The sequence below is a fragment of the Antedon mediterranea genome, chromosome 5 (genome assembly GCF_964355755.1).
Source record: "Antedon mediterranea chromosome 5, ecAntMedi1.1, whole genome shotgun sequence".
Taxonomy (NCBI): Eukaryota; Metazoa; Echinodermata; class Crinoidea; order Comatulida; family Antedonidae; genus Antedon; species Antedon mediterranea.
The window spans coordinates 5059974-5083163 of NC_092674.1; the positions used below are offsets into that span (position 1 = coordinate 5059974).

The 23190-nt window shown below is 33.3% G+C and overlaps 1 protein-coding gene across 1 annotated transcript; it reads left to right on the top strand.

Annotated features, from left to right (window-relative positions):
* The first annotated feature begins 88 nt into the window (after window positions 1-88).
* On the top strand, window positions 89-15922 carry LOC140049232 (sodium channel and clathrin linker 1-like). The gene is made up of 19 exons (XM_072094073.1): window positions 89-229; window positions 568-635; window positions 1202-1585; window positions 2679-2729; window positions 3248-3313; window positions 4113-4274; window positions 8161-8252; window positions 8631-8717; window positions 8994-9084; window positions 9196-9366; window positions 9601-9675; window positions 9883-10025; window positions 10143-10335; window positions 10757-10893; window positions 11141-11200; window positions 12463-12541; window positions 12897-12992; window positions 13571-13671; window positions 14103-15922. Exons 1-19 carry the CDS (start codon window positions 193-195, stop codon window positions 14245-14247), a joined length of 2238 nt encoding a protein of 745 aa, XP_071950174.1. The 5' UTR covers window positions 89-192; the 3' UTR covers window positions 14248-15922.
* The last annotated feature ends 7268 nt before the right edge of the window (window positions 15923-23190 follow it).

The following is a 23190-nucleotide window of genomic DNA, read 5'->3' on the forward strand; positions in this document are numbered from 1 at the left end:
CCGCGCCGCCCGGCCCCATGTATATGATGACGTAACTAACACCGTAAATAAATTAATAACAAACAACTAAACTGGCGGCGCGGTTGGTATGAAATTCCATCGGTTCGTTTGCAGACAGTATGCCTTAATTGTTCACATTTTAAAGTTACAAGACATTTTTTGAGAACATAATACCGAGATATTTCATGTACAATGGTAGATGGTGAAATTGAGTTCCTGCGTGACCAAGGTTAGTCTACATTTTAAACTATATTTTTAAACATTTAAAGCTAGGCCCACCAGGCCTTTTAATTTTCCACCCACACAGCAGAAGAGGCAGTGCCAGTGCCAGTGCAGTGTGCAGACCGTCGCAGTCCAGTCTAGGCCTAGGCTAGTAGGCAATTGTAGGCCTAACTAGTAGGTACTTCCTACACTTACAGTATTTCTATGACCTAACTAGTTTCTCTAGGCCTAATAAAGGCCTAGCCTAGACCTAAACGGAGGCCTAATAATAATATGTCTAAATTTGGTTAAATTTAATAACAATTTTTAACTTTATTTTTGTTTTTTTTAACACAATTTTTGCAGTTCAAAGGTTGAGTGCTGAATTGAGAAAGTACCAGGAAAAATATCTTCCATTAGATGAACAAGCAAAGGTAAAGATTATCAGAAAAAGTTTAGGCTTGTTCTTTTGTTGAAATGTTGATTATTAAATATTATAAACACCTTTTTTTTTGTAAATTCTGAATAAAGATTGACAGACAATCGGGGCCAGAAGATCGGGCACCAACGGGTGTAGACGTTCGGGCCCAAATTTTTCGATGTTCGGCTCAACCGTGTGGACATTCGGGCCAATATAATTACTATTAGACGATCGGGCCCATTATAAAAATAAAGAAAAAATGATCGGGTCCACGAAAACGAATTGGATTTATAATTGTTCACAAATGAAAAAGACCTATAAAGAGTATCCATGGTGACAGTAGAATCTCTTCTTTGGGACACCTTCATAATAAAGCAATTATAATGAACTACTATAATGGAATGGATTTACAAACGATACACTTGGCTATCGGACTCAATGTTGAGACTGTCTGATTAAGACTATCAGGCCCAACGCCTAAGACGATAAGAATGTGCCCAATCATCTCTATGATAGCTGAGTGATAGTAATTGGATAATAAAAACAAAACATAATTTTGTAAATAATATTTTGTTTCAGAGAGACTTGCAGGATGAAGACTCAACATCAGCCCCTTGGTTAATAAACAAAGGCCTATTATCACCATTGGTTGCCGAGTATGACAAGGAAGTTCATCGCCTCCGACAGGAGATACATGGGTACAAGATACAACACCATGAATTATCAGAAAAATGTCAAAGACTCGTTGATGAGAACAACAAGTTGCGATCAGAATTAAAGAATAATATTCAGACGGATTTGGAATCATCATTGGCTGTTGATGATAATGACCGTGATATTGATAATGATGTCATTAATAATTTACAAAGACAACTACAGGTGATGCAAAAGGAAAAAGATTATGGAACGGAAATGTGGCAGGCAACACAACATGAGCTTGAAATACTTACTGAAGAACATAAGGTAAAAAATGAATAAAATACAGTGGAAACCATATTTTTGGTTTTAGGGTTTTCCAGTAAGATTTACCTGACTAAATTGGCTCCAAACTGTATTATAATATAAAAATATACATACAAAAAACACCTATCTAGTAGTGGTAGGTTATGCACCTCTGTATTACCCACTATATAACCTCTGGGAGAAAAACCTAGTGTAGATGGAACGTCACATGAACATTGGTTTGCCAATGCCCATCACTATACCACTGACTATCATGAACAACATACATGGTCAAAATGGGTGTGTCATGTTCACCTAAAAGTCTTGGCGCAGGTGGTATTCGTAAGGTATGACACACATCGGACAAATGACGCACCTCTCCATCCAAGGGGTTGTATAGTGGGTCATACAATTGAAATTGATTGAAACATAGACCAAGAGTAATCAAAGGCTATATCTTGTCAATTGGATAGACAAAGTACAATATCATTTGACTTGTAATTTGCCAGTCTTGATTTAATATAATAATATACACAAGTTTGTAAATCGCCAATTCCAGCAACAATTAGTGATCAAAGGCGCTGTGGACTAAGTTGTTACATCTTTCAACAACATTCTTCTCCCCTCACATCGTGTCATCGGCAGCCAACTACGGCGCCATTACGTCTGTCCAAGACAGTGTGCATGTATGAACTAGTACACCGGGGTAACCCCCTACTCGTCTCGAAAGATGTACTAGGTTCTTTAAAGTGCACATGAGCCAGATATACACTGGACCTACGGTTTATAGTCCTTATCCGAGAAGACTTGTTCTACCACCAGAACCATGGAGCGAGTGAGCCTCGAACCCTTGCCGATGTTATGGCTATGGATTACGATTCCACTGTCTTAACCGCTCGGCCACACTCACTCGATTTATACAGTATATTGGAGAACACCACATACATACACTTTCTGAATAGGGGTTGACCATAGTGTTAAAACATTTTCAGGGTTTTTCCCCATGAGAAAGTGTCTATCTAATGGGATGTCTAAAAGGAGGGGCTCTACTGTTATAAATGATGCTTCTTTGTGTTGAAAATATTTTTTATAAACTGGTGTAATTTTGTTTCAGCGTGTATTGCAAGAAGCTGAATTACATTCCCAGACTCATCAAGCAATACAGGTAGAATTAGTTCGAAAGGCATACAAAATTTATTGACCAAAAATTAGATAAATATAACCAGGAAATAAGTAATTTTACTCTTCTCTAATTCAACTATTTAATCAAAAAATGATTAACTAAAACAAACAAGTAGTGGAGCTGTAGCTTGGAGGTTAACAAGCTTGCCTTTCAATCCTGACCTAGTGCCATGGTTCAATACTGACTTATGTCCAAGGTTCAATCCTGACCTAGTGCAGGGTTCAATCCTGACCTAGGTCCAGGGTTCAATACTGACCTAGTGCCAGGGTTGTAACTAATGACTCTTTCAACTCCACTCCCTAAGCCTCAAATGATATTAACTTTATAAGCATGATACATTATTAAATTGTTTATCCATCCTCTAATCCTCTAATTGGGCAAATTTGTGATCGCTATTGGAAGGGTATGAAACAAAAAAAACAAGTATTTAAGTTATAAGCATTTTCTTGAATTGAAAACAAAAAAGACAGAGATAGTTGACTTTTTTTTATATTTTACAGGAGAAGGGTACAGAGCTTATAGGAGAAAATCAACAACTGCAGACTAAGACACAAAGATTAGAAATGGTAAGTGAAATAAAAAAATGTCTGTTAATTAAATCTCTCCTTGTGGAGAGTACTAGTACTACTGACAGGCCTACTATATAATTACACTCTAAAAAAAGGTATTAATTTAAATACAATTAAACGATTCAAATGGCTGAGCAGTTAGGACAGGGGCTCCGTTTAACGTACCTAAAGAGCCAACAATATTGGCACTCCTAGTTCTGGTGCTAAAGTCTTCTTGGATAAGGACTAAGACATAGGTCCAGTGTACACAGTTTGTCCGTGTGCACTTAAAAAAAAAAAACCCCAGTTAATTATTCAAGACAAGTAGGGGGTTACCCCAATGAACTGGTTCACAAAATAGCCTCTGTTCTGATAGGACAGTGATTACTTTACTATTGGTAATCCTTGGCCACAATACATGTGCCTAAATAAATAACAAATAACATTTTTTTTAAATAAAACTGTACATAATTGTTTTGTACCTATCTGGAACCACACACTCAAGATGGAAATTAATGTGTGAAACCGGTATGATCATTTTATAAGAAATGAAGATTATGGTACACAAAAACATGTTAGTTTTGTTTACGAAATGTCTCTGTACTCCTTACAAAAAAATGATTTTAATGAATGTTCATTTATTTACACACACAATTAATTAATTAAAAAATATAATAACATAATATGTAGAAAATAGTTTATGTATTGTATCTGGAGAGACCAAATAAGCTCAAACACTGGTTCCACCAGGAAAAAGTTTACAAAATATGTTTTTTTTATTTATATTTATTTGTAATCATTGTTGATTGTAACCTAGACAACAAGTCATCTACAGCAGGTTATAAGCTCACAAAATGAAGAGATTGAGAGTCTAAGAACACAGCTAACAAAGGCAAGGAATGATTTTAAGACATCAAGTATCCAGTTGAAAGATATGAAAACAACACTGGAAAGCCTTCAAGATCAGATAAAGAAGAAGGTAATATATGTTATGTCAAATAAGGGGCTAAATAGTCCAGGAGTATTAGACTTTGAGGTAGAAATAAATAGCTAAAGCTGAATTTTTCAGGATAGGTCCCTAATGTTGTCTGAAACAACATACTAAAAGTCCCCGGGTTTCCCCATTGTGCTTCAACCCGATTTGGCCATTTTTCAAAATGGCGGCCATCTTAAAATTATTTACCATATGCTGACAACCAGTAGGTGTAAGTAAACAATCTTGGTGTCAAAATACTCAGAAGACCAATATTTATATTCACTGTAATGAAAAAGTTTAACAAAAAATGGTCAGAAATGCCTGTTTTGACCTTTGACGCTAAATTTTGATTATCTCAATATCTCATCAACGACTGGCCGTAGAGACTTCAATGTTGTCCCAAATTATTCAGAATGCCCAACTTTCTATTCACTTTAATGAAAGAAAAATACCAAATTCCTTTAGAAACCTTCTATTTTGACCTTTGAACTATTGACCTAGACATATTTTAATTTTATAGACATCTTGGTGATCGATAGGAGTACACAAGCGAAATTGGTGTCAAAATACTCAGAAGACACATATTTATATTCATTATAATGGAAAAGTTTTTTAAAAAATTACCGGAAATGCATGTTTTGAACTTTGACCCTAAATTTGGATTATCTCAATATCTCATCAACGACTGGCCGTAAAGACTTCAAAGTTGTCCCAAATTATGCGGAATGCCCAACTTTCTATTCACTTTAATGAAAGAAAAATACCAAATTCCTTTAGAAACCTTCTATTTCGACCTTTGAACCCTTGATCTGGTCATATTTTATACCAAAATTGTATAGAAATCTTGGTGATCAATAGGAATAATTTGGTTTCAAAATACTCCAAAACGCCCATGTTTCTGTTTACTCTTATAGAAATAATGTACTAAATGCGATTGAAAGTGTTTTGACCTTTGACCTTAATCATTACATTTTAATGAGAATTAGTCTCATTTCGTGCCTAGCTTACCTGTATAAACCGACAATAGCCCGTGCTCTCCAGAGGGAGGGCTTAGATGCAAAAAGTTAAATTTAAGTTGACATAAAGATAGACAGAATCTAACAATTCATCAGTATGGCCATTGCCATGAGAGGTAAAATTCATTCCAAATTGCTCAGATGCTAAACAGACAAACCAAGCCCCAATTTTAAACTATATATATATGATACATTTTACTGTCTTTAGCCTGTTTTCACTTCTTTTATTCATTAGTAACCAAACAAATTTTATTATTGATTTATTCTTGAAATATTAAGGTTAGAAATTAGTCCTCCAAAAAATGCCACGCCTTCTCTATATGGCTAATATCCATGTTTAAACTTTGGAGCTACACCAATTCTGAAATGTTTCCTCTTCGGCAGTGCCATTTAATATATAGCAGAGACCACTACTGGTTGATTTGACACACACTTATTGGTAAAATTGGGGGTTTTTTTTCAATTGAGCTGCACTATTACATTTCTTTGTGTATATAGGTCTGGAGTACATAATTTATCTTATAACATTTTTTAAATTGTCTAAAACTGCACACTGTACATAGTCACCCACCCAACCATTTATCAAGGTCTCAGTCTAAGTCTCATTTTAGGCTCTAGTCATACTTCCGATTCCTATCTGATATGATGCAATTTAATTTTAAAAGAATTATTGTATTTATCTTTAAGATGTGAACATTTTCTCTGTTTTTTTTCTAATCAAAATTCTCTAAAAATCGAAAATACTTCAGGACTATATGATGGTTAATAAAATAAGGGCATGAAAATCTGTTGAAGAACTTTACAGTGACAATTTCTTTATAATCCATCTTGATAGATTTGTAAGAGTGTCATATTGTATTTTATTATTTAGGTGATTTGTCAAATGACACATTGTGACCCTTTGATACCTGAAATTATGGCCTCATATCTATATTGATGAATATTATTATTCGTCCATCGGACATTTTTTCTAGGCTGTTTCAGATAAATTTGACATCTCATGGCATGATGAATGGTATGATATGTCCATCATGCTATTTGGGACTTGAATTATTAAATTTATTATAATGTAGTGATTAAAGTCAAAGGTAAAAAAACATGGGTGTTTTGGAATATTTTGACAACAAATTCGCTTATGTATTCCTATCGATCACCAAGATTTCTATATAATTATGATATAAAATATTGTATTGGCCAGATCAATAGTTCAAATGGCAAAATAGGTGGTTTCTAAAGGCTTTTAGTATTTTTCTTTAACTACAGTGAATAGAGAGTTGGGCACACTGCTTAATTTAGGACAAATTTGAAGTCTCTACGGCCAGCAGTTGATGCAGTATTGAGATAACCCAAATTTAGGGTCAAAGTTATAAATTTTGAAACCAATTTCGTATCCTATCGATCACCAAGATGTCTATAAAAATAAATATGCCTACGTCAATAGTTCAAAGGTCAAAATAGAAGGTTTCTAAAGGTTTTTGGTATTTTTCATTAAAGTAGAAAGTTGGGCATTCCGAATAATTTGGGACAACTTTGAAGTCTCTACGACCAGTCGTTGATGAGATATTGAGATAATCCAAATTTCGGGTCAAAGTTCAAAACATGCATTTCCGGTCATTTTTTTAAAAACTTTTCCATTATAATGAATATAAATATGGGTCTTCTGAGTATTTTGACACCAATTTCGTTTATGTACTCCTATCGATCACCAAGATGTCTATAAAATTAAAATATGCTTAGGTCAATAGTTCAAAGGTCAGAATAGAAGGTTTCTAAAGGAATTTAGTATTTTTCTTTCATTAGAGTGAATAGAAAGTTGGGCATTCTGAATAATTTGGGACAATTTTGAACTCTCTACGGCCAGTCGTTGATGAGATATTGAGATAATCCAAATTTATGGTCAAAGGTCAAAACAGGCATTTCCGGTCATTTTTTTAAAAACTTCTCCATTACAGTGAATATAAATATTGGTCTTCTGAGTATTTTGACACCAAAATTGTTTACTTACACCTACTGGTTGTCAAAATATGGTAAATAATGTTAAGATGGCCGCCATTTTGAAAAATGGCCCAATCAGGTTGAAGCACAACGGGGAAACCCGGGGACTTTTAGTATGTTGTTCCAGACAACATTGGAGACCTATCCTGAAAAATTCAGCTTTAGCATATTTATTTCTACCTTTGGCCCTTTTTTTGTCTAATACTCCTGGACTAAAAGCTTTGTCTACACTATCAAACTAGTTTGACAAAAAGAAGTGTGATGTGCCCAAATATGGTAGTGATGTGCCCAAATATGGTAGTGATATGTCCAAATATGGTAGTGATGTGCCCAAATATGTTAGTGATATGTCCAAATATGGTAGTGATGTGCTTAAATATGGTAGTGATATGCCCAAATATGGTAGTGATGTGCCCAAATATGGTAGTGATGTTCCCAAATATGGTACTGATGTGCCCAAATATGGTAGTGATATTACTGTACATCATCATTTCCATTTATGGGTATGTCACATGTTTTTGTCACATAAAGTTTGATAGTGTAGAGCAAGTTGAAAAAAATATTATCTCTTTAGGCAATGGTGGATATAGACAGTCTGGCCTGGTTTAACAACTGGTGACTGATTAACCTTTCATATACCAAAGAATACTACAGTAACTCTAAAACATTTCTAAATCTCTGTCTACACTATCTTTAGGTGACAAAAAATGTGCACATATATGGACATGATTACATCATATCACTACCATATTTTATTTCGAGACATCAAACTTTTTTTGTCAAACTGGTTTGATAAGGTGAAAAAGGTGCCCAAATATGGTAGTGATATTCTTAAATATGGTAGTGATATGACAATAGATTAACTTTCGTTTTTTCAGAATACTGAAGTGACCCAGGCAGTGGGGAAGGAGAAAGCATCCGACAACAGGCTGATGGAATTACAGACGGCGTTACAGGAATATGATCATAGGTAAGGATAAGGTTGCATTAAAATGTAAGGAGTGGAGTTGTGGCTTTTGGTCATGATGCTACCACTCCAAGGGTCCTGGGTTGAAGTCTCGTCCACTCCCAAAGAGGTGTAATAAGACTTTGTTTGTGTAGAGAATCTTGTGTATAATGTCTTGTGAACCTCTGAGGGTCCCTAATTATCAGCAATTACTGGATGGATCGCCCTCATTAAATATGGTAAAAAAAATTGACGTTTTGACTACTGAAGCACTGTATGAATTCACATCATTTTTGGAAATACTCTAAAATAAATTAATATCATCACAGATATACAGAGTTATAACCATTCCATGAACTGTGTTGTCATGCTCACAACTAATAATAATTTACTTTCTTGCAGGATGTCTTTACTTACAAAAGAGAATAAAAATTTAAAAAGTGTAAGAGATGAAACTGAGGAAAATTATGGATTGTTGCTAAAACGATGGTAAGTATACATGAAATGTTTGTCAACTACGCCCAACCCATGTTAATGAGACACTTTGTTACCTCTTGTCTGTGTCTTAAGCTCTGTCTACACTATCAAACCAGTTTAACAAAAAAGTGTGATGTGCCCAAATATGATAGTGATATGCCCAAATATGGTAGTGATATGACAACATCATGTCCATATATGGGCTTTAATAGGCATTCATTGTAATTCTATCAATTCAATGTGTAGCACAGAAATGACCTAATCAATTTTGTAAATAATTTATTTCAGTTCTGACGCTGAGAAACGTGAGCGTGAGGCTACTATGCAAGTGAAGGATAGCATTCAGTTAGTGGAAAACATGGTACTGGAAAAAGACCAGGTAGTTACCTGATGATTTAGTTGTACTTTATTTCCAACCTCAAAAGATAAAAGATCTTTTCTGTAATTTGGACTCGTCCTATTTAATCCATATAATCCATTCATTTTTAAGGCTGTCGTAAGAGAACAACAGTGCCGGGAGAAACTAGAGCGTTTACAGGAATCGTTGACACGTCTTGTAAACGAGGCCGGCAAACGCACCAGGCAAGAGGTTGACAATGTTCGTAAACAATGTAACATAAATATTGCTAAATTAATGGAGGAGCTTCAATCTCTTGAAACGGTAAGTAATATTTAAGTATATTTTTCTATCAAGGTTTTGTATCAAGCACTTTTGTTTATGCCTGGCATCAAGTCAAACACCCACATTATAATTATCTTTATATAAATGAAGCTTAAATTAGAATGTTGATTTTGCTCGTTAAAACATGTGGGCTTAAATTTGACCTCAAGAGCAGTCCTTGATTTTATCAATGAACAAAGTTAAGTTATACAAGTGTAAAACATTTCTTTTTAGGAAAATGGTGAAAAACAAGCAGAAATTGAGCGTGCTATGCGTGAAAAAAGAGCAGTGGAAGAAGAACTGCAAAAGGTAAAATGTACATACAATAATTATTTTAAAAGTAAACTGTTACAGGAATAATGCCGGGGATCTGAGGGGTGCGTTACTTTGAATTGTTTTTGAAGATACGACATTTGTGGGTCTGTGCAAAGTAATTTTATTTCAAAAGATAACCTACATTGTGGTGTGTAAAAGATTTTGTACCTTAATACTCTTATTCTGTTTATATTGAAATAGATGTACAAGGAAGGAATGACGGAGTCTAACAATGAACTTAACCAGAAGTTACAGATGAGGGCGCTAAATGCAGAGCGACTACGCATTGAATCAGAGACGCTCGCAAAATCTCTTGACACAAATTTACAACAACAGAAGCTTCGGTATGTCTTAATATTATTCACTGACACTTGTACTGTAATACTACTGCTTACATAATTCAACTTTTTATTCAAATTGTCTGTAGTCTCTTATCCAGTTGTCTTCTCTTTTTTTTCCAGGCACGATCATGAACAATCTCAACTCATTTTAAACAATACACAGCTGCAGAAAAGACTAGCTGCCTTGTCCAAAGAATGCGAAACGATGTCTGAAGAACGACTTATGCTATCGGAAGAGGTTGATAATTACAAGAAACGTGTAACAGAGACGAAAAAGGAGCAAGATGCAACTGAACGCATGTGTCAAAAAGAGGTATAGTAGAACCGCTTTTTTTTAACACCCCTCTTAAGGAGACACTTTCCTGTGAAACAAACTAGAGGCAATAAATATTTAAATTGTATTCACTTAGATAAGATTAACTAAAATGCCTTAAGCTCTTTCAAAACTATCAACCTAGTTTAGCAAAAAAGTGTGATCTGCCCAAATATGGTAGTGATATGACATCTTCATGTCCATATATGGGCACATCACATTTTTCTGTCACATACAATTTGATAGTGTAGACAGAGCTTAAACCTAAAGCTCTGTCTACATTGTCAACAAACAAAAGGTTGATGTACCCAAATATGGTAGTAATATACTCAAATATGACATCATCATGTCCATATATGGGCACAATAAAATTTGATGCACTCAAGTTGTTGAACCCCAGTGTTTTGCAATTTCTTGTTAGACAAGTGGTATGGAGCATGAAATGAATCAATTACGCAGGGAATATGAGATCAGATTTGAAACTTTGGAAGACACAAATCGACAAGCAATGTTTGAACTTCGTCAGATGCTTACATCCCAACAAAGAATTAGTGCAAAGTATGTAAAAAGTAACATTTATTTTACCTCGTAAGGCCAATTTACACAAATGAGTGCTAACGGTAAGCAGAGAAGCATGCTGCTTGTCCCACATCTGTATATATCCTGAGCGAATTTTTGCCCATCCGCTCCGCATTTTGTTTAATTGTTAAAAAAAAAAACAGATTCTATATCTTTTTCCCTCGTTTACCGCTTAATGTTATACCGTGGAACACACGTTCAATGCGTTTTGTTTTTTATTATGTAGATGGCGTGAAGAATCAAAGTCACTCGCACAAAAATTTGAATCCAAGGTCAAAGAATTACGGTAAGCTATATAAAAGTCACTTCTTTCACAATAGTATACATTTACCTTACCTATCCTCTTCGGGCCGAGTGTCCCATAAGGCTACAAGATTCTCCCTTTAGTCAATTCTGTTTCTAGCTTTAACTTTAGCTTCATTCCATGATCCCAGCCTAATCTATCTCATTCTTTATCCACTGTGCGCCTCCAGGATGTTTTGGGTTGACCCACCTGACTTTTCCCTATCTGGCTAATACAGCAGAATGTATTTGAATAAAAATAGTATAAACTAGAGGGTACTCCGAGAGTACAAACCTCCGCCTACTGTAAAATTCCTCTACATAAAATGCCCCCTGAATATTTTTTTTTAACATTTTTTTTTATTAGTTCTAAGTGTAAATATGTTAACTGCACACTACAAAGTTGTGGATGACAGTGTGGTGTAATGGTTATGTATCCAGCCTCTCACAGTTGAGGTCGCTGGTTGAAGCCCCACTGAGGGTTTTTTTTTTTTTTATTATTTTTTTATTTTTTTTTTTTTGGTGGAGTTTGATCTTTGACCCTGACCCTTCAAAATGTAACCACAATTATATGATGTGTCGTTGATCATTGTGGCTAAGTTTGGTGAGAATCGGATCAAAACTGTGGTCTCTAGACAGTAAAATAGTTTTTTGTTAGTTTTGACCTATGACCTTTCCCCCTCAAATTCGAACTCGTCCGAGCTTTTTGGGCATATTGAATTGAAATTTATATTTATACTGGGTAACCTCTTCAGTCAAAGACTGGTCTCCCAGAGGGCCCAGTTGGTGATCAGTGGCTGTGATGTACTAATACACCGGGGTAACCCCCTACTCGTCTCGAAAGATGTACTAGGTTCTTTAAAGTGCACACGAGCTAGATGTGTACACTGGACCTACGGTTTATAGTCCTTATCCGAGAAGACTCGTTCTACCACCAGAACCATGGAGCGAGTGAGCCTCGAACCCTTGCCAATGTTATGGCTACGTAATTACGGTTCCACTGTCTTAACCGCTCGGCCACTCACTCACATAGATCATTGTGTCCAAATTTGGTTAGAATCGGATAAAAACTGTGGCCTCCAGGCTGTTCACAGACACACACACAAACACACACACAAACACACACACAAACATACAGGGGTGAAAACATAACCTCCTTGGCGGAGGTAATTAAAGTAAAAATAAAGATTATCAGCATACATCGTATACCACGTATATGGACAACAATGCCTTACTGTATGTTAATAATGCTTTGGTATGGTTTAGACTTGAGAATTCAACTCAAAAGCAAAGATGTAAGGAGCTCACATTGCAACTGACAAACAGTAGAGAAACATTTCTTGAGGTAACTTGCTTTTTTAAAATTTTAACTTTACTTTAAGAGGCTTTCCAATTGTACAATATCAAGTTATATTCATTTGCCCTCTTATGCTCTGTCTGCACTATCAAACTATTTAACAAAAAAAAGTGATGTGCCCATATATGCACATGATGATGTCATATCACTACCATATTTGGGCATATCACACTTTTTTATGTAAAACTAGTTTGATAGTGTAAACAGAACATTAAATGCCAATTTTAAAGAAAGAAGAAATTTCACTCATTTTCGCATCGGAACGGTAAATGAAAGGTTGATTTAATGTTCAATACTTTTAAATGGTATTCGTTGGAAATGATGAAATATGCATTTTTTTCAGGCTGAACACAAGCTGGCAGAACTGTCTGACATAAACAAAAAGTTGCATCAAAAAATTACTGATTCAGAAAACAGGGTTGCAGATTCTTCAAAAAAAGTGATATAATCTATTTAAATTTTTGTTTATAATAGAACTTTCTTATGTTAAAATTCAAAATAATTTGCAATGATGATAACTGTTGGTGTATATAGGTGCATTTTTGGTTGGCGGTTTTTGAAAACCTCCATTTTAGTTTCAATATAGATTGGAGCTGTAGCTTAATAATAATAATAATAATAATAATAAATAGTATTTATATAGCGCCTAATGGATCACTGACCCCTCTAGCTTGGTGGTTAACATCCCAAGGTCTGGGGTTCAATCCTGACATAGTGCCAGGGTTGTAACTCACGACTCTTTCAACACCACTTCCTAAGCCTCAAATAAGACTCGGTTTATAAGCACGATAAATTACAAAAATAGTTTATCCATCCTGTAATTGGTGACTTACTCACTGTTGGATGCGTATGAAATAAAAAAATATATATAAACACTTTTATTTCGTATCTAGAATCTATTGTTATTTGCAAGATCAGAGATTGTTTAAGTAATAAATTGAGTTGAATAATTAATAAATTAAATAAAATTACTAATAATTGTAGAATATTGATTGAGATGATGCATCTTATTTGCAGGTTTCAGAACACATGGCTCGTGAGAGACGAATCTTACAAGAAAAGACATATCTCCAGAGGGAGCTAGACAAATTTAAATTGGAAAATTCTAGAACATCAAGGTATTCAAGTTTATTAATTGTACCAAGCGGTGTGTTTTTTTTCATAAAAATTAGTTGTAAACACTAATACATTATACTAATATTTTTTTAAGAATAGTTCTTGGGCTGGCCCAAGTTATGGTCGTTGCACAGATTCTAACTTAGGTTGCCCAGACGCTGAACTAAGTTCCCCTGGTGGTGGCCTAAGTTCCTCAGGTCCTGGCCTAAGTTCCCCAGGTGCAGGCATGAGTTCCCCAGGTGCTGGCATGAGTTCCCCAGATGCTGGCATAAGTTCCCCAGGTGCTGGCCTAAGTTCCCTAGGTGCTGGCATAAGGTCCCCAGACACTGGCCTGAGTTTCTCAGGTTTGTGCAAGTCTTTTTTAAAGAGTTTATTTCCAACCATACAAAACAAATTGGGGTTGTAAGAAACAAATGCTCTTTTTTTCATCTAGGCTGCCAGAATTTGTAAGAAACACACAGAATGATGCAGCGTTTGATCTAGGGTTATCCAGACGATATAAGGGCAGCGCAACATCTGTTGGGTCAGCGAGGTCATCAGTGGGAAGTGGAAGGTCAACGCCAGAATTCGCCCTCTAGGATCAGTATAAATTTTATAAACTTTTCTTGCCATCGATCGAAATATTGTCTCTCTGCCTCAAATACTTCATTTTCAAAGTGCGATCATACAAACTTTATTCATTCGTTTTTATCCAGGTTGAATGGTGATTTTGAAAGAAATTTTGTTTGCTTTACCTTGATAATATACACATTGAACAAACAAAACATTCCATTTTTATTGTTGTTTGTAAATACATTTTTCAATTTTTATTACATTACTTATTTTAAATTTTTTACTATATATTTGTAAATATCTTTAAATTAATAATTTTTAATATTAATTTAAAGAGTTTTTCCCGAAAATAATAAATTTAATTCTACTCTGGTCTAATGACATTTTGATAAAATTGCTAAACAGGACATTGAAACAATGCATATTCAACCGGCAATTTACATATTCAACAGCCAATTGCATATTCAACAGCCAATTTGCATATTTTGAATTGTGTACACATCTTAAAGACTTGCTTGATTTGACGTGCTTACTCTATATTATTATAAAGTGAATAATTCTAAAGCTGTCTACACTATCAAACTAGTTTGAGAAAAGAGTGTGATGTGCCCAAATAATATGGTAATTTCATTTCATCTTTTATTTCGGAAAAAAGAATACAAAGTACAAAATTCTCCATGGCACAAAAATATGGTAGTGATATGACATCATCATGTCCATGTATGCGCACATCACATTTTTTGTTACATTAAGTTTTATAGTGTAGACAGAGCTTTACATATTCCAAATTAAAACTAATGAAATAAACTTTAAATAATAATTAAATATAATAATTCTAAAAATGAATTGATGTGATAAATAATTAAAACGAACAATAAAGTTATAACAGTAAACGTTTATATATTTGTATTTCTATATTAATTTTAGAGAGTACTGTTGCATGATGGGTAAAAATGAGTAATTTCCTGTGTCAAGTTGTGATAATTAACTAATTTCATTTTAACACCAAGAACTTGTTTTTGGAAGTAGGGGTAATTAATCAATTTTAAAATTCTTTATTTTTAATTGGAAAAATGTCAAACATAGGAAACAGAAAACCTCAAAATGTTATTTCAATTAAGACGATGTATATAGGTTGGTTACGTTTTTAATCCAGTGGGGAAGTAAGGGGTTGGTTATTTTAGTTGTCAAAACGGGTGAACACACTCTCCTAAAGCTCTGTCTACACTATCAAACTATTTTGACAAAGAATGTGTGATGTGCCCAAATATGATAGTGATATTCCCAAAAATGGTAGTAACATGACATCATCATTTCCATATATGGGCACATCACATTTTTTGTCACATAAAGTTTGATAGCGTAGACAAAGCTTAAGGCACCCCTGGAATTGAAATCATATTTCACCAAATATAAAATGCCTGTCCCAAATTCAGATTTTTAAAGTAAATCAAACCAGGTACATTTGTGTTGAGTGTAGCTGTTTTAAACATGTTTAGTTTTATAGTTAATCAGTTAAAGCTCTGTCTACACTATCAAACTAGTTTGTTTGTGATGTGCCCAAATATGGAGTGATTTGCTCAAATATGGTAGTGATATGACATCATGTCCATATATGGGCACATCACATTTTTTTGTCACATCAAATTTGATAGTGTAGACAGAGCTTAAAATGTATTAATTTTTTTTAATGAAAATTTAAATTCTGTTCAATCCACTTAAAATTTAAATAAATAAATAAATAAATGTATTCGTTAAATTAACAAAATTAATTGGTTTTTTTTTTATCTCAAATCAAGCTATACACATGTAATATCATTTTTTCCATTTGTCCAACAAATTCGCTCTACTTATTATATATTCCTGAAGAATGCTTTTTGCATATAGGAAGTGATTGATTAATGTAAAGGCGATATTTCAACTCTGTATCATATTTTGTATTGTTCAGTCAATGGATTCTAAGGATGAATATGTTATTCTTACTTACTGCTGATTGCTTTCTCCAAGTCATTACAAAAACATCAATACCTAATTATTATGGAATATTCCATTTTCATATAGGTATGTACTAAAGCGAATTTGTGTGTGGTATTTTTGCATTCAATTTGCTAATATTTGCTTAATATTAAAGACATACCAGTATTTTGTATTGGAATATATAGGACATTTAATTAGTATGTTATTAATAGTATTTTTTTTCTTCCAATAATTGTTGCATATAAATATGTGTAATAAATAAAACTCTATAGGCCTAATAGGTAATATATGGTTGTTCTATACAACAATTATTATATTTTATAAGCCTAGGATGGTAGTCACAATAAAATAGATCAATTCAATATTTCAATTAATTAATTAATTATTATTAATTAATTACAATTTTTATTTTATTTATTCAAATTCTAGCATCCCTGAAATAAAATTTGTATGAATAATGAATTTAATAAATATATTTTGGTTTCTTTTTAGAAGCTATGTAGATGGATGGCGATGAATGGATGGACAGTAGTAGGCCTACTTTTAATAGAGGATATTAATATTTTATTGAGTTTTTTAAAAGAATAGAATTTATAAAATTGTTAAGAAAAAATGAAAAAGCATAAACCATACAAAATGCCAAAAATAAATAAAAACGAATATTTAAAAAGGAAAAAAAAAATCAGAAAAGAGAATTACTAAACCAATAATCAAAAATTAAATATTTATATTGTTGATTTATGGAGTGTAATGTTTTTATATTCACATACGCATGCATGAATATTGTATCAGCATTCCTGGTTGTTGTATTCATTTATTTGACAGATGAATGCCACGCTCCACTGCACATCCAATGTGTGAAGGAACACTAGTAGAAGATACAGTGTTCTAAGACTGCATACATACACGATATTGACTGCATGCCTCAGTATCATTAGGCGAGTCTTCATTGATATTAGCAGGGTATTCGGATGTTAAGCTTTCGGTAATCATGGCTAATTCATACGGCTTTCCCCCGGAGAACTAACATTATAATTCAAAGAAAAACCAGCGAGCATGAACATTGATGTAAGAAAACGGTGAGTCATTTTTTTTTTCTTCATATCTTCGTATCTCTGTTTAAGTATAAATAATTGAAATAATAACTTGCGCTTTCTTTGGTGTTATCATAATAATAATAATATAATAACAAATATGTTTGTATTTTATTATCTGTATGGTATGCGTTTAATATCCAATACTCTATTCAAAAGTTATATTACATAATTTATACATATTTTTAAATATAATTACTTCCAGTCTTTTATTACTGCTTGGGTAATAATATTTTACAATATCAAATTTTATTTTTTTTTAAGTTTATGTATTGACATTATTTATCTGTTGCATACTAAAAATATATATATTTACACTGTACTATATTTTATACTACAGTACGTTTGAAAGGACACCTTTGGGTCCCAACTAAGTGTCCCTTTAATAGAAGTGTCCATACATATATATATATATAGCAGACGGTCCGAGTTCGAGTCTCGGTTGGGGCGACTTTTTCTCATTCTCCCAGATTTCCTCATCTTTATCGTTTCAAAAATTAATTAAATAATTTTCAGTGTATCACCGGGCGGTTTGGAATTTATTTCTATGCCTGTTGTGTTTATATATATATATAGTGTTATATGTTTTCCCCTGTTTGTTTCACAAGAAATTGTTCCCTTACAAGGGAATCTCCTGAAGAAGGGTTTCCCAAAGGAGGGGTTCTATGGTACTGGGTATCTTAAAATATTTAAACCTTTTGAAGATTTGACTTCTTGCAATTTTCTATTCACAGTTTGTACAGTATAAGCAATTTCTTAAGCTCATGTCACGTCTACACTATCAAACTTGTTTGACAAAAAAAGTGTGATGTGCCCAAATATGGTATTGATATTTCCAAATATGGTGGTGATATGACATCATCATGTCCATATGGGCACATCATATTTTTTGTCACATAGTTTGATAGTGTAGACAGAGCTTTAGAATTGATGTGTCCGACAACAGCTTATTTTCCTGTTATAAATATTATTTTACATTTTTCTAAACTTTCTGTATTAATTACATTATTAATGCAATATACATCTCATACAGTACAACCACTTGTTTATGAAATAGCTAGGTTTTAATTAAAGAATGACTCATCATTATAATGTAAGGAGAGTAATTATTCCAGAAGGAATGATGTTATTAGAATTATATGCTAATCACAAAATAAATGATCTTAGTGGTAGTGCTCATATTAATCATAATGTTATGAACATTGTTTAAAAGTGATATTTTTTAAAAAATTATCAAAATTTGAATTTATGACAAATCATCTCATAATATTACCTTTTCATTGTTTTCAGTATTTCTAATTGTTTTTTTACTTTTTTTAATAATGGTGCTTGTACATGTTTTCTTTGAGTTTGTGAGCTTGTCACTAGCTGTTGTTTAGGTCATCTTCAATATACAAGGTTTATTATTACCCCATGGTTTAATTAATTAGAAATTAAAAACTGTCAATTGTAAACTTAAGTATAATAAATATATATTTGGCAGAATTTGATGTGATCCTCACTTAGTTTACACCCCTCTAAATTTGAATGCCAATATTAAACCGCATTCTCATTTTAAAATGTCCATTCTGAAATATTGTGATAGGCTAAGAAGTAGGTATGTTCATATTCAATAATTTAGACCTCTTACACAATGAGCGAAATGAGCAGAAAACCGCGTAGGTTGTCCCACGTAGAATCTCTATGCTCTGGGGAAAGCGCCCGTCCCCTCTGCATTTTGTGTAAATGGTCATAAGGTCGAATAACTTAGATTCTATATTTTTATTATCGTTACCGCTCATCGGTGTAAATTGACCTTTACAGTACTGTATTTCACAAATTCTTTATACACTCCCCTGAATCCTATTGGCATAATTTATTTAGTTTTGAGTTAATTATTGATGTTAATAAATTATTTGCAACGTAATTATCATACATTATTGATTCTACTCCAGACAATCCTCTGGCTTTTGAATAATTTCTTCTTTGACATTTCAAGCCTCTGTGATTGCATTTAAGATGTTGTATACAAGATTTATTCTCAGAACGTGATTGATTATAGAAAACAAGATTGTTAGATTAAATTAGAAAGAATCAATAGTAGAATAGATAAACTAGCTTGATAGAACTTAAATGTTTTAAATATTAAAAAGATTGTTCATGTTTCAAGTCATATACGCATGTTGATGGTGGAGTTTCAAGGTAGTTCCTGAATTCTGGGCTTAAAAAAAGCACATTTTAAAAGATTCACTTCTTGAGGTTCACATAAACCCAGTACAGTAATTTGCATTTTTTGCGTACCACCCTATAATTTTTATAAAAGGTCACATTCATAAAAGACCTAGATGACTAAATATTTAACCTGTTCAAGCTTAGTTATTTACCTGGGTATACTTGGCAATCTACCCTGGAAAGTTGATTTACCCGGGTAAGTTGGTGATCTACCCAGCAAAGCTAATTTACCCGGTAACTTGGAGATCTATCCAGGAAAGCTAATTTACCTAGGTACGTTGGTGATATACCCAGCCGACCGACATAGTGAGCTGTAGAGTCGCGTTGTCATAAATTTTGTTGTTTTTCTGTAAATAACTGTATTATTTTTGCATACTATATTCTTGTCCTCTTCCCTATTTCCAAATTTTGCTGGTTGAAAAAAAAATTATAAATATGCAATTACTCATTCCAATTAATAGTTACTGCAGTAATGATATTATATTGTCTTTTCAAACGTATGTTTGTTTAGGGTTCATTTGTTGTTTGTTATGTATCATAATTCATAGTCAATGTAAGTAAGGTCGAATACTGTACTGTATGAATTGTACTTTTGTAGGTTAATCTCACACATCTGGTCACATGTATATTACATCAATTTGATGTCATTTAAGAATTGAAAGTACAAATGTTAGTTCACAAACATGGCCATTTAGTATCCCCATTTCCACTTTCTCTGGAAAAATATTAGAAACAAGTGTCATATGGGGTCTATATATCCACAGAGATGTAGCTAAGAAAGTGTAGTGTGTCAAAAGAGGTAAGGGTGGTTGGGAAAACAATATAACAGTACTTCCAGGTATCTGAGCGTCCTTTGGTGGAAGCTGTGGTAATATTAGGCTGGGTGTAAGACCTAAAAATAAGCTGGATTGTGTGATTTCATCTGTGCATATGATTTCAATCAATGGCATTAAAGAATGCATGTTTCAAATATTGCGTGATTCCATTAATGCCATTTTCAAATATCTTAAATATGAGACAAGATACCAAATACCAGACAGGTCTAATCATGGCTTAATGAAACACAGGCATTTCTTTTAATTGGAATCAATTAAAAGTTGCTTTTATCAGATTGTGAAATCTCCTTATTAACCAGCAGAAGTTTGTCTTGTTACAGTAGAATAATTATTTGTATCATAATAATACTGTATGGAAGTGCGTACAAGTTTCAGTGCACAAGAAGATTTATAAAATTTATAAATCAGAATTAAATAAAATATAAAAATGAAAAACAAATTTGGATAAACTTTAAGCTTTAACAAATTAACATATTCTCTCCCAAAATTTTATTTAAATGCATGATTTAATTGCATTTGATAACTGCTATTCTGGTGGAACCTGACATGTCAATATTTAGTTAGTGTTAATCCCTTAACATGCGGCCAGGGACCATCTTAGAAAATCTTCATACCCACCTCCTCATTCAAAAAACGCATAATGTTATTGACAGCATATATTGCTGTAATGTGATTCATATTCTCCTGCAATGAGAGTCATTACCAAATTGGTGTTGTCTCGCAAAATCGAAGAATTTAATTAGTTCCGCGCACGAGACACTGTCTGGTTATTGTCACATTTTAAATTCATCATGGAATCTGGATTAATAAGAGAGATTGTAAGTCTTTCTTAATGGTCATTTAGACTCATAATGGAGGTAGGATTTCATTCAGAGGTCTGGAGTTGATCGGGAAAATGTGTTTTTAAAATTACTCATACAAGTAAAAGCTTGATTATTTTTTCTTTATTATTTTTCTTAATCTATGTGGCACGTAAACATTTTAGTTTCAGCAGCGTAATTGTATGATATACTAAACGTAATTTTACTGTATGGGTTTTTTTGAAAGTAATATTGTAGTACCTGTATGTGTATATACAGAGTACTATACTGTCAAATATGTATTAAAGTACAACCCATTTCTGGGACACCCCTATTCAACTGACACCCCTATTCAACTGACACCCCTATTCAGGGGATACCCCTATTTAAGGGACACCCCTATTTAAGGGACACCCCTATTTAAGGGACACCCCTATTCAACTGACACCCCTATTCAGGGGACACCCCTATTTAAGGGACACCCCTATTCAACTGACACCCCTATTCAACTGACACCCCTATTCAACTGACACCCCTATTCAGGGGACACCCCTATTTAAGGGACACCCCTATTCAACTGACACCCCTATTCAACTGACACCCCTATTCAACTGACACCCCTATTCAGGGGACACCCCTATTTAAGGGACACCCCTATTCAAGGGACACCCCTATTCAAGGGACACCCCTATTCAAGGGACACCCATATTCAAGGGACACCCCTACATGTATGAGGGAATATTTTGAATGTGAAATTAACCAAGGACAAAATATGTTTTTTAATGGCCAACCCATATTCAGAAGACACCGTTTTGGGTCTTGAAGCTGTCCCCCTAATAGAGGTTCCACAGTATTATAAATAACATATCGTTTTTCAAGAAGTTTTGCTGAAGCCACCGTTTTTGTGTACCTGGTTGAATTTATTCATTCAGTAGTTTATTTTAAAATTATAATATGAAATTATATTGCAATATTGATTGTTTTGTTACTTACTGGTTTATGGTTTTCAAACATGGTATTAATTCATTGTATTGTTTCAGTTTGTCAGGATGTGGTATTTTTGTATCCACACTGGCACATTTTAGATGATCATATGAAAAATACTGTATAAAGATTCAATTGTTTGTAGCCAACGCAGATATTTTGGTTTGGCGTTCTTTCCCAAATTTGTCTTGGCCACCAGTGGGCTTGCATTGGACTATCTATCAAAGCTGTGATAGGTTGATTAATTTATATTTAATAATACAGTAGTAATATTCATAACTTTAATTTTCATATTTTCGTTTCAGGTTCTCAGATATTTATAAACATTGTCATGTGGCTTTATAATTATTGAATTATTAAAATGTTACTTAATGGCTCTAATTTTGTTTTCATACAGAAATTCTTGTGTGTAAATCCTTTATTTTGGGATCGTCATAGACGTCAAATAAAGTAATCCATCACAAATAGGTAAGGAATATGTTTTTAAATTGATGAATAAACTTTAATAATATTTGAGCATATATTATTTAAGTTTGGTAAAATGTATATACTGTAAGTAATACACGTTTTAAGCTCTGTCAAACTTTATGTGACAAAAAATGTGATGTGCCCATATATGGACATGATGATGTCATATCAATACCATATTTGAGCATATCCCTACCATATTTGGGCACATCACTTGTTTGTCAAACTTATAGTTTGATAATGTAGACAGAGCTTTAGGTGAGATAAGCAAGTTATTATTATAGTAAGAGCAGTTTTACTAATGTTTGTGACTGATCTCATAAAACATCTTTAGTACTAAAAGTCTACTAAACATGCAATTCTGTAGCAACATCAATTACATGATGTTACTAAAACAATAAATAAAATGTATGACTCTGGTAGTTATTTCTCAGAAAGAATTGATTAATTGTTTAATTCCAACATAAAACTCTAAATACTTCTTCAAAGAACTTTAGAAATATTTTTTACAAACATCAATTTTGTTGATACACACATAACTTATTTTGTTTTCGTTAAAACAACATTTGATACCTCTACTCTACTATAATTATACTTTC

What these genes read in the sequence shown, in the direction of transcription:
- LOC140049232 (XM_072094073.1), top strand. Translation starts at nt 193, where the DNA reads ATGGTAGATGGTGAAATTGAGTTCCTGCGTGACCAAG. An exon ending in AGACTCATCAAGCAATACAG is followed by an intron (nt 2,730 to 3,247) that starts GTAGAATTAGTT and finishes TATATTTTACAG; the next exon opens with GAGAAGGGTACAGAGCTTAT. An exon ending in TGGAAGAAGAACTGCAAAAG is followed by an intron (nt 9,676 to 9,882) that starts GTAAAATGTACA and finishes ATATTGAAATAG; the next exon opens with ATGTACAAGGAAGGAATGAC.